Genomic DNA, 16899 nt, shown 5'->3' with positions numbered 1-16899 from the left:
TTACTTACATCCATGTGTTGACGTCCTTTTGAATCATTTTAGTAATTGGTGCATGAAACTTCATTTTTATTTGAGAACTCTTTTAAACTATTTGTTGGTGTTTTCTGGTTTGGTATTTCTCCTTTTTCACTTTTGTTTTACTCAGATTTGCATATTATAATTTGTAAAGTAATGCAGTATACCTGACTAGGTTGTAACCTGTAAAGGAGAAAATGTCATCCTAGTGCTGCTGTTCAGCCTTTTTCTTTATTTTTCCCTGCCTTTAATCATTAAAATTCTAAAAATAAAACTTCCTGTCAGAATGTTGACAAACATTAAGTATGTATCAAACTTTGAATAATTTCTTTCCCTTCTACAACTGTACTGCATAAGCAGAAGCTTCACTTGGTTTCATGCCACCATTACTAGTGCTCAGCAGCAGTTCTGTTTTAATCTAGTGAACTAAATGGGCATTTTCTTCTCGGAGCACTCAGCATGTCATTGCTGATGATGTGTGAGGTTCTCCTATAGTCCTTATGTCTGAAGCCCTGGTGCATTCATAATGCTGAGCAGCATTTATGGGTTTACTAATTCATAGCAGACACACTCTCCTCTCTCTCCATAATTAAAATCTGCTGTTTGGTACAGTGACACATGGTAACACAGTGTAAATGACTTCATTAATGTGCTTTGTTTCTCTTGCCCTTGTTTTCCTTCAAGGCCAAAGAGTGCGACATGAGCAGGTTACCAGTTATTCTGATAAATATGGGGACACCTCCTGTCCAAACTATTTTGCAGAAATACTGGATGACTTTAAATATCATACTACTGAATGAGGTAAAGAGCTGTCTTTCCTATCAGGGCTTTCCTCTGAGGGGCAGGATCTGACGCACATTGCATCCAAGTTTACTATCCTGCAAATAAAGTAAGTCAGGAAAGGCTTCTTTTATAAATCCCACAAAGGGATTAGAGGTAGTTGCAAAATTGTTTTCTTTGTAAATTGTAAAGTTTTGGACCTTTTCTCTTTTTTTTGCAGGTACTGCTTTCTTTTCTACACACTGTGTTTATTTCATGTGCCTCCACCATAAGCTCTTCAACGTGAGAATTGCTTTGTATTACAGATACATACTAAGCACTTAAGGAACTTGGCCAGCAATGCTAGGCAGCCTAACAATCTAAAAACGTTCCTAGTTTTTTCCTCTTCACGAGGTCACAGAATGGTTCGGGTTAAAAGGAACCTTAAAGTTCATCTAGCTCCAATGCCCCTGCCATGGACTGGGACATCTTCCACTAGACCAGGTTGTTCAGATCCCTATCTGATGTGGCCTGGAATACTCTCTCTTAAAGTACAGAATCCCACAGAATCACAGAGCGGGTAAGGCTGTAAGGGACCACAGTGGTCATCTGGTCCAATCTCTCTGCTCAAGCAGGGTCATCCTAGAGCACATGGCACAGGATGGATAGACATAGTGATGTCAGTTTAATTGCATTGCACTTCAAATCCTGTATATTTTGTTTCAATTGACCTATCAGAAGCAGAGTTTTTTGGTTTTGTTTCTACATATTGTGAAAACTACCCATGTGCATGCTCTTATACTACATTTGAGACTGTATCCTGGTACTCTAGAGAGTAGGAATTATATTTCTTGTTCCATGACTGTCAGAGCTTCTACAGTAACTAAAATAAATACTTTAGTTATGAATAAACCATTTTTGGAAATGTGATCTCATTGTGCGTTTGCATGATAATGCAAGCCAATTAAAAAATCCTGGAAGCTGTGTGACTTTGAAACTATCTCTACAGTCATAAAAGTTCCTTCTTAAAAAAAAAAAAAAAAGAAACAAAATGTGTTTTAGAATCCATACCAATCAGTAAAAGCTAATTTTCAATTTTCTTTTTTACTGGAATTGCTTTCTAGTTATTAGGAACTGCTTTGTAGTTTTGTTTTTGCTTTCCATACCAGTGGTTGCAAAAACATGTCATTGCCTAAGAAAGCCTCTATCTTCCTTTTCTTTAATTTTTTAAAATACAAATTGTTTGAGTTAGTGTCATGGGTAGTTAAGCAGTTTATGGAGGTACCTATCTGGAGATTCAATGTTTTCAGTGGATCAGAATTATTAAGTTTTGTTTTGTTTGTTTGGTTTTAGTCCGATTTTTCATCCAGTAATCTAAAAGAGGAGCCTGCTGTCTTTTTGTTTGTTCCACATAAATGGGAAAACATGCAAGTTAAGTGTTTGGATCATTGCCAAGACTGTAAATGAGCCCTGCAGCAGTGCTGATGGAAATCATAGCTGAGAACAGTCTTGTGTATTGGTCAGAGATGTGTTTCAGAACTTACAAATGATTTGTGAGGGAAAGTGGTAGCAGTGGAGTAAGCCAAGAATATACTGGCTGATAACTTGTATTTCTGTCATTTGATTGCATCAGATTGTATGCCCTTTCTCTAGCTAGTGGGTTCGCAGATCTTATTTTTCACAAAGAAGAGCAGTCAAAACTTAGCGGTCTTTTTGCTGAAATTCTCTTTTGCTTCATAGCAAAGTTTTGATCATCACTTCCTTACTGAGCTTGATCTCTGATGTTTCTATCATTCACGTGTTACATGCAGGTTTTTGGCATTTGTGACAGAAAGGAATATATATATATATGTGAGTATATATATACATATGCACTGACTTCACAATTCACTCTATAAAAGCTGAAAGAAAGAGATTTTGAAGAGCAAAGGCTTAAAAGAATGCTGAACTGGTGTGTCCTTCCATGAATCATAGTGTATTGGCATCCAAGTTTTGATCTGTGGAAAGGATTAGATAGTAACACATCCTACAAAGACAAGATGGGACAAGAGAGCAGAAAATTGCATGAAGTAAATAAGGTTTTACAAGCAGGGAAAATCAGGACACACAAACCATTGAATAGGATTAGTCATGGATGTCCATCGCGGGTCTTAGTGTGATAAGAAGAGATTTGTCTGTGGGAGGTAACACTCGTCTCTTTCTGTGTTTAGGAACTGTGTTCTACACCTGTGTTTTACACAGTGGTGTCTGGAGGGTGCAAATCAGGTTTTCCTTAAGTACTGAATATATGTTTTTAGCCAGCTGCTTAGCTTTCACAGCTATTAGAAATGTCAATAAAACTTCAGGGTAATTAATAGCTGAGAAAGTGAGGCCCCACAGCTGACTATGAGGCTAGCCAGTAGTTAAGAATCCAGTTAGTGCTAAACAAAATTGTTTGGCTTCAAAGTTTTAAATTTTTCACATATGGACTGAGCAGCAGATGGAAATAACAGCCCTTATAACTTATGTAGTTATTAGCCAAATGAGATTATTGAGAGTTTTTGTAATTGACCAATTACTTTTCTGTTGTTCTATAGAATTTGTTCTGGGGACAGGAGGAAAGGTACCACAGTTCCTTTTCACTGGCACTTGTGCATGGACCAGTAAATGTTATGGATTGCAGAGAAATTTGTGGAGTTCCCATCAAGAAATACAAAGTACAACATTCTTAATTGTTTCTGGTTAGAATTAGATTGTTTCTCTGGCAAGTTCAACTGCTATGTAGCTTGTATGTCTCCTTGTAATATTGAGGTGTATAACACTTTTAAGAAAATCCATTCTGTCCATTTCAAATAAAAGAGAAACTGTGAGGAAGGACTTTGGCTCAGAAACTTTGCTTTGCTCCAAAGATAAATGCTAAATATCTAAAAAAGTTTCTAGTGCAGGACTATTGTAATTCGTAAGAGTAGCGCCCTTTTCTGTTGTTTTCACTAACTCTAGTATTTATCCACATTATTCAGCTTCTATTTATGAAGGAGAAAAGTCAAGATATCATATACAGAAAACTGTAAAATTGCCATTACACAGTGGTTTACTTGGAACACTTTTTGTAGTAAAATCATCTTCTGTAAGAACAGGATCAAGCTCCTTGTTGGTATTTTATTTACAAAACAGAAGTGCAAAGAAACAAACGGAAAACCGTACAACTTTAGAGTAAGGTGTGACATCCTGTAGTAGTGAAATACAGGTTTTCTGCTAAGAAAAGCATTTGTAAAGGTAGAGTGCATTTCAGTGTATAGAAACTTTTCAGTATGGCTCTCAAAGTGCAAAACAGTTTATTTATGTCTTCCTTCAGGAAAATGTCACACTCACCTGTGAACACTTCTGTACTTTGCTTCTAGTTAACAGCCAGTAATGTCGACTTATCTGATGCCCCAAACTTCCTTGTGAAGCAGAGAATAGTAGTTCTGCGTAGGGCTGAGGAGCTGTAGGGACCAATACATTAGTGTTAATGTGATTGATATTTGCTGGTACACTTATCCCAAGAAACTCATACTATTTCAGACCAAGCCAAACATAAATTCTGGTGCTGGAGGGATTTTATACTTTGAAGGAGAGAGAACAGTAGCTCAGACTCTGTCTTCTGTAAGGCAGAAGAGATTGGAAAGGAAGACAGGAGAGAGGGAAGACATCTCCAGACACAAAAGGCATCACACTACAGCACCTCTCACCACATTGCCTCACTCACCCATTTACCCTGGTGGTTTGCATCACATTCTTCCTCCCATTCTCTTCAAAGTAAGATGTTGAATTGGTCTTTCAGTGTCTTATTCTTCCTGCTGAATTCAGGACAAAACAAGCCTCTCTTCATGAACTAGGGCTTAGGGATTGTTTTTTAGCTACTTATTATCAAGTGACTATAATACACTTAGTGGAAATAACCTGTGCTGGGAAATCCTCAGGCAGTAATTAATGGCGTGTTTCACATAATACTTATCTGTCTGTGCCACTTAAGTAATAACTTGCATTGTATTTTTCCTTCCTCTTTTGTTATATTGATAGAAATGGATGGAAGGACCGATTATAAATCATTCAAAGCTTGTGGTTAAAATATGAATAGGGGTCCAAGGCCAGAGTTTATCACTGGGTTATCTTCCTTTTGGTCATCATATGTAGGAGACAGCAATAAGTAATCCATTGTTTGGTGCCTATGGGGCCAACAGATGCAGCTTCTCAGGAGGAACTCCTCTATCTCAATAACATACGGTGCTAAGAAGCTTCTGATGCTTTTCTCAAAATTGGAAGGAGTTATGCCTGGAAGCACATGGCTGGGAAGGAGAGTCAATAATGGCTGAAACTTAATTTTTTCTCATTTCCTCTCTTTTGATGCAAGGTCTTGCTCTGTATAACATATACCTCCACCTTTGAGCTGAATGGCAGTTCGGTGTTGAAGATTGCTGAGGTAAGTGCCTCTGTTATACCACAGCTTGTGTCACTTAACCTTTCCCCACTACCTAGAGTATGTCTTCCATATGTAACCTGAAACTGAACCAGTCTAAAAGCACGTCTACCATCTTTAGGACTGGTATTACCTTATGCCTAGTGTGAAGAAACAGTTGCAAGTCGGTCATATGTGGGCTTGCATGGGAAGGCAGTCTTAGAGGATGACTGATAATTTTATATTACAGCATTGCACATTTACTACTTCTCATGTTTATTTTGCTTTTTGCAATAGAAGAATTGTCTTGAGTTCTTCATAAAACAGCACTGTGCTGATTTCTTACTGGCTGCAACTCTAACACTAATGAAGTTTCCTGAAGAGAAGTTTATAAGCCATAGTGTGCCATGTTAGCCCAAGTGCCTCAATGTTCCTTGTGTGTATCTCTTTCTTGACACATCCAAGTAAAATACTTATAATGCTCCTTGATCCATTGGGTTGTTAGTCACTCTACTCCCTTTATTCCATTAGATTTTAGTCTGAATTAAATTGTAAAGGAGTTTTGGTTGTAGAAAAACATACCTGCAGGCATATTACCTGAGCCTTTGTAGGTGGGTGATATTTTTAGTAGTGTGTTGCAAGCTATGGGCTGTTTGTTCAGCTTAGAGAAGATGCACAGGAACACTTAATCCTCCTGTGCAACACGCACTGCTGTGTGCAGAATCTATTATAAAATTACATGTTAACATGGTATGGGCAGAGCTGGTGTCCATGAAGGAATGTAAATGCTACCTTTATGTCCTACACTCCCAAGTGTCTATAGACATTTAGAGATGTGTTACTTCTCAGTTTTTGGTATTTGGGGTGGGTTTTTTTTGTAAAAGCAAAAATCCCATGTGAAAATAGCTTACTTCAGCTGGAAGTTACAGTATTTTCTGAGTTCAAGAATAAAACTGACCTTGCCTTATCTTACTGGAAGCTGAGAAAGGAGTTATAGGGATAACAGGGAACAAAAGAAAATTACTTCCATTTTGTAAAAGAAAAAAGGGCTTTAAAGGCAAGGATACAACATAAAGAGTTCATGTATATAACATATACCAGATGAAAAAGATAGTAATCGTTCTAGATTAGCACAGCTTAGATTTTGGTTTCTCTTGTGCTAGGTGAGACCATAAGGTGTGGCTATTTTTGGAGGTCTTTGTAAGCCCCATCTGTAGATGCTGCAGCAGGGATGAACTGAATTGCTACTTAAAGCAAGCCACAGTTTTAAAATTTCTACTAAACCCTCTTTATGTCAGTGTCACACACTGAAAAAAAAATACAGATAATTTCCCCTATTGCAGTTTTTCTCACATTTCTCACAGACTTCCTAACATGTGAGGCAAAAGCTGATGAATTCAGCTTAGTGCATTTCTTGGCTGTAGGTAAAGAGTTTGAGATTAAACAAAGTGCTTGCTGGCAAAATTATTTAATGGCTCTGAACCCTTCATCTTTCAGTCTTTAAGAGCACTACCTGAGACTGGGGGCAAATGGTCAATCAGTCATGGTCTGTGTGGTATAAACTGTAGAAATAATCAGAATTAATATTTTCTGTTCTCCCTGTTCTGTAAACAACAGGGTTGTTATTCATAAAAAGTATTCTGAAAATTGGTAGTTGTCTTTCACAGATTGATGTGAAACTCTGCTGGATTTGGCAGTTGCACTACACTTTTATTCTCAGAAGGCCAATCTGGTTTTTAAAAAGCTTTGCTAGAGTACTGATATAAATTAGGACATTGCTAGTTCTTTTCTTTTATTGCGAACAAGACTCTAATGCATGGTGAGATGGGCCAGCAAAGCAAGCAAAACTAATTTCCTTCAATGAATCAGAGCAAGCAGTAATACAGAGTGTGCTTGCCTCTCTTTGGAGTGTTTGGGGGTACAGTTATTTTTTCCACACTTCTTGAGAAAATACTTCCTCAGGTTTTTCTGAATAGCCTAGGTCTTTCTAAATAGCAAGTCCTACCAGGCACATACATGTTTCCACAAGTTCCTTCTGCTCAGGCTTTAGGTAAGGCAAAGACTTTAACAACTGGCATCACTATGCCTTTGTATCTGAATTATCCAATGTATAAGCAATAGGAAATAGAAAATAATTTCTCAGTTCAGCATTTGGTTAACCTCCTGACTTGCTGTAAGGGAAAGGTGGCAAAAAGGAGCTTTCTGTTCCAGTGCCCATTTCTTTCCAAGTCAGTCCCTTACAGCCTGCACTCTGTAGCAAGTAGAACCACTGCAGGATTGGAAAGGTGCTGCCTTCCTTACTGGTGGAACTCCCTGAGGACTGTCTCTGACAAACAAAGCTACAAAGTCTGGCCATTTTGCACTGCCTGATTGTTTGCAATTCATGTGTACAAAACAGCGGTGCTTGAAATAATTCTGAACCTTATCAGCTTCAAATTAAGGAAGCATCCAACATGAAGAGTATTATAATTTGTGCCCTAAGTATTAATAGTATTGAAAATAAATTAGTAGTATTAAAAATAGATTAACTCTTGCCCTGTGCACCTTCCCATGCTTGCCTAGACACCTGCAGGAAAATTTAGTGGATGCTGTTGCTTGTTTTTATGTGTGTGTTTGTTGCTCCAGTGTGCCTTCTGGAGGTTTATTTTGTGTAACTCTGTTGTGTTTCACTAGCTAACCCTTCTGTGTTTTGCTCTTAGTTGTGTTTTGCATGCCATAGAGCTGGAAGTCCCCGAATGCATGAAATGATCAAAATGTCCATTGCACACCTCTTTGGAGCCCTGAGCTCTCGCATTTTTACTGCTGCTTCTTCATCAGTGGCTTTTCAAAAGGTACCTTGCCTAGCCATTTAGAACACAGGCCTTCTGTAAGATTGCAAATCAAGTATTGTTTGCTTATTAGCTCGCATGGGGAGGGAAGAAAAGGAGGAGATACCAACCATGCTCTTTTCAGAAAGTCAGCCTACCTTTAAGAATGATATTTCATTACTTAATTCAGATACTGCAGAAGAAGGTGTACAGCTCAAAAAGAATGATCTCAGCAGCACCGGAATGGTTTGGTCTCTGTGAAAGGCTGTATGTGGTTAACAAGCTTTTAGGGTTACTTTGTCCACTGGGGTTCAAGTGATAGCTGAATGATGGGCAGAATTGGTCCAGGCCACCTTACAAGAACATCTTCATTGCTGACCTATTGACAGCTTGGTTTTATTTCAGTAGGCGTTAGAAACAATAAAGAGTCTTGTTTGTGTGCCTGTGTCAGTACTGATCAGACTATGTAATCTGATCACTTTAATTTTTCCTTCTTAAAAACTCATCCTCATTAGGGAGCTATAAAAATTACTTTACATCATATAATATCATTCTCATTCAAAAATGTCCACCAGATGGATTTATGTATACTCCTTATGCATATAATTTGTACTACATATTTATATTTTTAAGAATTAATATTTTTAATAACTTCTCACAGCTAGTTCCATTTATATTTACAGTTCTTACTTGCTATATACCTAAACAATGACAGAATAAAACTGCTAAAACTGAAAAATATAAAAGTATGTGAACAATCTTTTACTTTTTTGGCATTTTTTACTTGCTTGGTTTGGATTTGGGGGATTCTTGTGGTCATTGTGAACGATAAAGCTTAGTGCAGGACAAAGGACGAAAACTGCTTCTTCAAGAAGACTGTATCGTACAGTTCTGTCACAAACATGCTCAGCCCCATCAAGACTTTTATCTACTTATCTACTAGTAGTTACTGTGCAATGTGCTTACACTGTTTACTCCAGTCACAGCAGGTCTTACAGAGACCCAGCACCTCCCACAAAATACCTGATGAAGGATAAAAACTGCACTTTGCAGTGTGCTGTCCCCAGGATCCTACCTATGTAACACTTCAGCAGCCATTTGTGCAACATCACCTGGGGCAAAAGTCAAGCATGACTCTCTGGGCGCAGCACATTGTCAGAAAACTGCTAGCAGCTGGGCATGGAGCTGGGAACTGGATGATCCATCAGTGTTCTTCTATTGTTACCTTGGTTTCCATGGGATCTCTGAGAAGAGAAGCCCGCTGCTGCATTGCCAGATATTAAAAGGCAGTTGTTTGTGTTATTTATGGTAAAGTGCTATTGTATTTTCTGTGTTAAGAAAGGCCTTAAAGGTTTTCTGATGTGTTACAGTACGTAATGATTATTGTAAAATTAGTGACAAATACCTGTGCATCAGAAGCAACACGCTTGAAGAATGGGAGGGTATTTATGTTGCAGACATAGACTTGCAGAGAGGTAGTTGCAATAAGTATCAAGAGATGAACAATCAAAGTAGCATTCAATGAGTTCTGTACAAAGTGAGACAAGTACCAAAATTACTTGGGTTTGACAGAAGACTTAGCCAGTTTTGCCCTACCATTCCTGCAGCTGTGTGACTGATGAATTACTTGGTTTTCCAACGAAGACTGCTAAAAACTTCTAATGTGCTAATAAAGCAATAAGAAACAGTAAGGAAGGCTGACTATCTGCATGTGAGAGACCTTGGTATCCTCCTGAAATGTGTTCCTGGTAAGTGGGAGTTGATCTCTTTGTACTGCTGTCTTGTTTCCTCATCAGGTTTGCATTGAGACATATGTATCTAGCTGTCACCAGCGGAGCATTAACACCGCTGTGCGGGCAACCCTCAGCCAAATGTTGAGTGACTTGGCTTTACAGTTACGACAAAAGCAAGAAAACATGGTGAGCCTTCTGGCATCAACAAATGGTTCCATGTCCATGGCTGCATACCGTTTTGTTCTCATTCATCTGAATGCCTTATGGCTTTTATTTGACACTTCCTCAATTAATCCTGTTTAAAAGCCTTTTTGGGCTCTGACTATGCCTGCCTCAGAGCTCTTACATTGTCAGCTCTAGTTAGCTGGGTTTGTTTTTTTTTCTTTCCATTGAATAAAAGAGACCTTGTTGTGATGTCAGGCTGCCTCAGTCTTTTCCATTCTTTTATGTTGTTTTCTTGTTTTTCTAAGGTCTATTGAAATCGTTTTGCCAAAACTTTTTGCATGACAAATATTTACATAGTGAAAACAGATTCTCAACTAAGGAAAGTGTAATTGAAATTTTTCTTCTACTTTTTTTTACAGAAGATAATTTTAAGTTAATTCTTTTTTTATTTGTTAGCAAAAAATAAATATAAATTTATTTATTTCATTATTAAAATCCACGAGAGCTGTTTGAATGACATCCCAGCACATTTTCCACTGAAGATGTTCTGGGTACATGTGGAATTACACTGGCTTCTTACATGTGTTTGTACTGTTTTGTATAATACCATATTGTCAAAGAAGTATTATTTGTAAAAGTTTCTCTTTATTAGAAAAACTTAAGGACTGTAGTTGTACAGATTGTTTTCCTTACATCTGTTTTGGGTCAAGATGATCACTTTTATTTTGAATTAGTAGTCTAGATTGCTTTTATCCTGCTGAGCAACTGCGAAAATGATTAATCAGTTTAAGTAAACTTGTCTTTAGTTGATGCTAAATAGCTCTACATTTTACTAGCTAAAGCATTTACAAAAAAAAAACAAAAAACAAACAAACAGAAGCATTTTGGGTCTGCAAATTCAATTTTCTTAGTTCTTTTCTTAGCTGAGGAGTAGATAAAAGCATATGAGAACTGCATTTAGTTCCTGACATTTTGTTATTGATGCTTGAGAGAATTTGGCTTGACCCTGTTGTGCACAATAGGCAGACTCCTATACCAAAGCTGAACCAAACGATGTATGAGGTCATTTCCTGATGGCCATTAATTCTGTTGGCACTGTAGGATTAACATTGTCAATGTTCTAAACTCTCTAATACTCAATAGATTTTGGTTTCTAAGTAGTTTGTGGCGTCTAAACTATGCCTAAACTTTTTCTCTCAGTTATTTTCAGTGCAAGTTATATGCCTAATTATTACTGAGTTGTTCTAGGTATAGAAAATCCCTTAAGGACTTACAAAACTTTCACCTAAATGAGATGCAATTTCCTTTAATCTAAATGACTGTTAAAACAGATCTTAAACAATTTTTTAAAAAGTTTTGCAAAAAGTTCACTTAAAATCCTTAAGAAAAAGCCCAAAACAGATAGAGGACATGAATTTAAGAAAGTTCTGCTGTTAAAGTATTGCTTCTATAACATTCCTCTGCCCCTTGCACCAATTACACCACCTTTGTCTTTCCTCAACAGATAGTTGAAAACCCTGACACCTTGCAGAAATTCAAGAGTCAAGGTATTTATAATACTTTTTTAGTGACGCATTCCAATCCAGCTTTTTTATTCTTAATTTTCTTTTTATCACCACAGTGCTGTTTGATGTCATGGGAGTTGCACCCTTGGGATTTTGTAACTTCTCTGTAGTTTGGTGCTTTCTTGGTTACCTGTGGTAAGAACTGAGATAGGCCTATTAGCTCCTAATATTTCCAGTTGTGTCTTCATTTGGACCATGGTAACAGCATTGCACTCAACATAGTAATAAATTTTTGTTTCAAGGTGCTAACTCCTGTAATTAAGGAGTTTCAGTGGTCTGGAAAAAGTTTTGGTAAGTGCCTCTACTTCCTGAAATGAAATAGATTTGCAGAGTAGAATGTGGAATCTGAAAACAATCATTACTCTATTTCAGGCCAAAGACATTATTTAGATACTGACTACTTGCCAGGTGATTATTTTACAAGAGGATGTTTTCCTGTTCCCATTGTCGCTTAATTTTCAACATCTTCTAGTAGGAAAAATAGTCTCTGGTTTTGACCTTCACTCAGGATTTCTGTAGAACTTGTGTGAATGGAGGCTAAAATCTTTGAAGAACACAAGCATTCTTTTGTAAGACCAGAAGTTGGTCAAACATCAGAAAATGTGTAAAAGAGAGAAACTGCAGGGAGAGATACAGAAATTGGCTGCCATGTAGAAATACTAGGGCCAGTCTTTTATATTATTTAATTATATAATTATTTTATTACCTGAATTTTATTTCAACTAACCTTCTGTAAATGCATGTAAGCAATTAGTGCTCTCTCCAGGTTTTGTCGCGATCACTTTCCAATCTAGCACTTTTCCTACTGCATCTTATATATTAATTTTGGTAGCCCTCCTCCTTGTTTAGAAGCTCTGACCAGCTCTGACACCCATGCAGTTAATTGATGTTGTTATCCAGCTGCTCATATGTAATGCCTCTGTCCTTTTTGGAGGTACTTCAGCTGAGTCTCTTTGTGATGATGTTGTATCTGTCCTCACTGTGCTCTGTGAGAAGCTCCAGGCTGTCATAAAGTGAGTTATTTAAGTTTATAATTTAAATTTATTACCTGAAGGTTGAGAGTTTCACTGATGCATGTGGTTGTACTGTTGTAGTTCTGGAATTACGGAACAAAGCTGTGCTTAAATGAAGTGTTTGCTAGAGAAAGTATTGTTCATGATGCATTAATTTAATCCTCGCTTGAAATGAGGAGCTAAATTTGCCTTCTTTGTGCACCGTTCAGCTTTACAGAGCTTCCAGTAACTCTAATCTGTAGGTAACTTCCATACAGCAGCAAAATACTAATACAAAATACTAATAATCCAAGGAGTTCTCTTTTCTGGCTGGAAGAACCATCATAGAGAGAATAACAATTACAAGAACCATGGAAAGACCTAACAGATACTATATTCAGAATTAATAAATCTGTCCTTCTTAGGCAGCCTTTATCCAATTGAAATAATTTGTGCTGTCAAATAATTCCTCCAATTTAGGAATATCATACACTTTACCTACTTGAAAATGCATAATGTTAACTTCTAAAGTGTGGTTGTTATGAACAGTAAGTGTGTTATATGCTGTACAATTTTCAGAAACTACCAGAGGCAAAGATAGCACAGGCATCTATGTGCAGTTTTTTTGCAGACTTTCTTCCCATGAGTCTCTCTAATAACAGCAGGATTACAGAGGAGTGCCTTACTTAGCATTATTTAATCAGTGTCAGCATCTGGGAAAATAAGAGTGCAGGGATGCCCTGTGCATGCCCATGCAAGTGTCAACTGTATGATCAAGGTGATCAAGTGTCAAGGTGATGATCATCTGCATTAAGACACATTGTAAGTAAAGCTGTTGGGAAAGAAGGCATCTGTACCTGGAATGCATGTATCTTTCCAGATAGGCATGGACTGTTGTGAGGAAAAAATCTGTCACCTTTAAAATATGTAAGAAGCCAGCAGTTTTCAACCCTCCATAGCACAGAGTTAGAAATCCAGCTTTGAGCCTCAGGATTCAGTGTTTTCTCTATGGCACGTGAAACAGGTATTGTTGTACTTGGATGCAAATTCATATATATGAACAAAAGGAGCTCAGGCAGTGACAGAAGAACAGCTATTTCTCACTCCTTAATTTCAATTCAGATAAATCCATTCTTTTCAGCTTCCTTGACCTACAATCATATATCAGAAAGGGCATTCCTTTAGTTCTCATCTCTGACCAAAAGAGAGTTATTAAATCCTGGTTTTCTTAGGAGTGAAAACCAAATTGTGGGTACACTTGCCATGGAGTGCTCCTTTCATAAGGCAGACCTCAGCCTTGCTTGTCTCCTGGATCCCGCAGTTCATGTTAAGAGTAGGGGCAGGCGTAGTGCATGTTACAAGTGTATCAGTTCCAGGTGTCCACAGGTTCTTTAATATTCTTTCTCATGAGGCTTGCCTTGAGTTTATGGTTCTGATAGAGTTACTGGCAAGGCCCTGAAAGGTAGCCATGTTACCGTGTGACTTTCTGCTTGGAGATGTTAACTTTTGACCATTGTGGCTGTCACCAAGAAAAAAAAATAACCAGAAGAGAGTAGCCTAAACATGATTCAGATTGCCTGAGGAAACTATCCAATAGTCCAAAATCTTCTGTTGTCTCTTTTTCCTCTGTTTAAGGTTCCTTCCCAAGCTCTTACATTGAATTTGAATAGTTATTTGGGTTTTATTCTTCCTATTATTTCACTTTTTTTTAAAAGTAGTAGATCACTGCATGCGATCACTACAAAAAAATGGGATGATGCAGGTGATCACACCATTGCAAATAGATAGAAGCAAAATAAATCACTAATGTAATTATGGTGTAATTTTCAAGTGAACTAATGTGGTTATTTTAGAAAATTAAGTATTATTAACTTAAAACATAATTAAGTTTTAATGTAGTGTGAATGGCATCTTTTCTTTGCCAGTGACAATCGTCAACTTCAGCTTCTTTACTTGGAGTGTATCCTCTCCATGCTGAACAGCTCCTCCCCCAGCATGCACCAGCACAAAGGATTCACTGATCTAATATGGTGAGTACATCTGAAGACTAATGCAAATACTTAGTTTGTAAATGTAAAAGGACCTGCTCCCCAGCCTTGCGAAAAAAAACCTCCAGGTGTGAGCAGAGCTTGCTGTTAACCTACTATCAGTTCTTTCTGTGCCTCATATAAAATTGGTTGGGACTGCCTGCTCAGCTACCACATTAAATCCCGGTAGTGAATTATCACTGTAATGAGGTCTAATGGATTTAGCCAGAACAGAAAACCTCTTATGTTTTCTGCAGTAGTTTGGATTTGTGTGTGGCATTGAACACAGAGATGCTCTGCTTGTTGTAGTAAGGTACTGTTGAGATTCTTAATGTTCTGATACAATAATACAGAAAGATAAGCAAAATTAATATCAAATGTGTGCTGGTGACCAGAAATGCTTATTATGACCTGCATTGTTGTGTAAAGTTTGAGGCTAGATAGTCTTAATGGTGCTTCTATTTTATCAAGAAATTCTTCTTTTTAATACACTTCACCAGGAAAGCTTTATATTTTTGGTGTTCATATTTACCTCTAAATTGGTACCATCACATCAAAGCACCTGAAATAATCCTGCTTTCCTTGTGATTGAAATAGTGGGGTTTTTATAGCCTGTGGATAATTGAGTCATTGTAATAAAGCAAGAATGTAACTAGCATGTAGTTCCTTGCAGTCTGTGCCCATCTTTTGACCTTGTCAAGTGATTGTATTAAGGAAAGATATATGTGGCTGTTAATGTGTTTCTTGTGCTTTTACCCTGTAATTTTTGAAAGTGAAGTTATTGACTTGGGCCCAGTTCTAAGGATGGAACATGTAACAGCACCCGTAATCCCCCTGCTGTCCCAGGAACATCAGTGGCTGCAAGACTGGGAGGTGTTCAGACTGGCAACACTTGGCAGTGTTGCACAAGGACCTCTTAGAGGTCTAACATAAGAGCAGAACTCTCTCTCTCATGGCAGATTCACTTAAGAAGTTTCTGACTTTGAATTTCACCCAACCCTTTTTCTGCTTATGTGACAGACTGTGGGGCCATCCTGTGAGCGAGGTCATTGAAACTTTCTCAGTTAAAAGAAAACACTTCCTGTTTTATTTGTGATTTACGTGCTTTTGACGATCCAGCTTATGCTGCAAATCTACAGGTGTTTGTATCTCTAACTGTGTACCATGAGGGCAAGCCATCAGGGATGGGACTTCTTAACCTGCACTACTGCCAAAGAACAAACATGCATGCTTCAGCTACCTGCTTAAGTGGTAGAAAAAAAACGCAAAACACTAGGAAGATATGAAATAGTTTAAGCTGCAGACATCAACTTGAACATTTTGTGTGCACTAATACACTACCTGTCTGGTGAGGCTGTGATGCAAACTGGTGGCTGTCATTATTCTTTAAGCAGCTGTTGCCTACATGCTCGCAGATTTCACTTTGACAGGCACTTTGTAGTCAGTTCCCAAAGAGGATAAAGAAGGGAGCAGACAGAGAAAATTTAGTTCTGTGTGCTGACAGTGTTCTCCATGGTTTGATACAGAAACACTTTGACAGGACTAAGATGTGTGGGTAATATATCGTTGTTGCAACCTGTGATTATGCCTGCTTTGAGACAGGCATATTTCTTAAGCAGTGATTTTTTATGTTTTGAAATGTACTTGATTGGAGAAATAAATGGAATAAGCAGATTCAAAGTCAGTATCTGATGTTCTATTAAAAGCTGGTTTTCTTTCTGTGACTTGGGAAAGCTGAGCTGTTTCAGATATCTTGTTAAGAGAAGCAATGAAAATTCTATACTGCATAAAGCCTTGAGAAAATAAAATGTAGTTACCATGAGGATGTGTTTTATAAATTGTTACTTATAATTGGGTGCATGTTCCAGGTACTCACTTGAACCTCTAGATGTGGGTGAAAACCAGATTTGGGACTCATTCTCATGCAGCACTTGACTTCTTAAATTAAGGTCTTGAGACTGAAGTAAAATGTCAAGTGCGTGAGTTCAAAGCTGAAATAGCAGATAATGGAGCAAAATGCTGAGCTAGCTTTGGTTCCACAGAAGAGAAATCTGCTGTTGTTGAATCACTTAACATGAGTATTAGACAGTTGAAGGAAGGATGGGTATTTACTGTATAGTGGCATATGTGTAGTATAGTGCACACTTTGAGTTATTGCAGAGGGCTTTCATTATGTTGTCAAAAGACAGCCAAACAGAGGCTCCTAACTAAGGGTGCTTACTAAAATAATGCATGTGGAGCTCAGTGATGGAACATTCAGCCTTCTAGTTAACATAGATTAGTTCTTGCTTAGTCAGGTTTTTTTAAAGCTCCCAAGGTGAACTGAAAAAGAGACACTGAGCAGTGGAAGCCTGGGATTTCTACCTTATGATAGGCTGCAGCTGGTGAAAGAGGCAGACATGCTATCCTGCAAAGGGAC

The 16899-nt window shown here is 37.8% G+C and overlaps 1 protein-coding gene across 1 annotated transcript in view; it reads left to right on the top strand.

The window, feature by feature from the left end:
* ARFGEF3 (ARFGEF family member 3) overlaps positions 1–16899 on the top strand; it is an 86825-nt gene that overhangs the window by 25760 nt on the left and 44166 nt on the right. The window contains exons 5-9 of the mRNA XM_068184810.1: positions 5147–5215; positions 9795–9917; positions 11401–11443; positions 12396–12474; positions 14379–14483. Of these exons, the coding sequence (XP_068040911.1) occupies positions 5147–5215; positions 9795–9917; positions 11401–11443; positions 12396–12474; positions 14379–14483 (419 nt within the window). The remainder of the gene's footprint in view (positions 1–5146; positions 5216–9794; positions 9918–11400; positions 11444–12395; positions 12475–14378; positions 14484–16899) is intronic.

The sequence above is a fragment of the Anomalospiza imberbis genome, chromosome 3 (genome assembly GCF_031753505.1).
Source record: "Anomalospiza imberbis isolate Cuckoo-Finch-1a 21T00152 chromosome 3, ASM3175350v1, whole genome shotgun sequence".
NCBI classification, from domain to species: Eukaryota; Metazoa; Chordata; class Aves; order Passeriformes; family Viduidae; genus Anomalospiza; species Anomalospiza imberbis.
The sequence above is the reverse complement of the archived record's forward strand: the minus strand, read 5'-3'. Positions and strand labels throughout refer to the sequence as shown.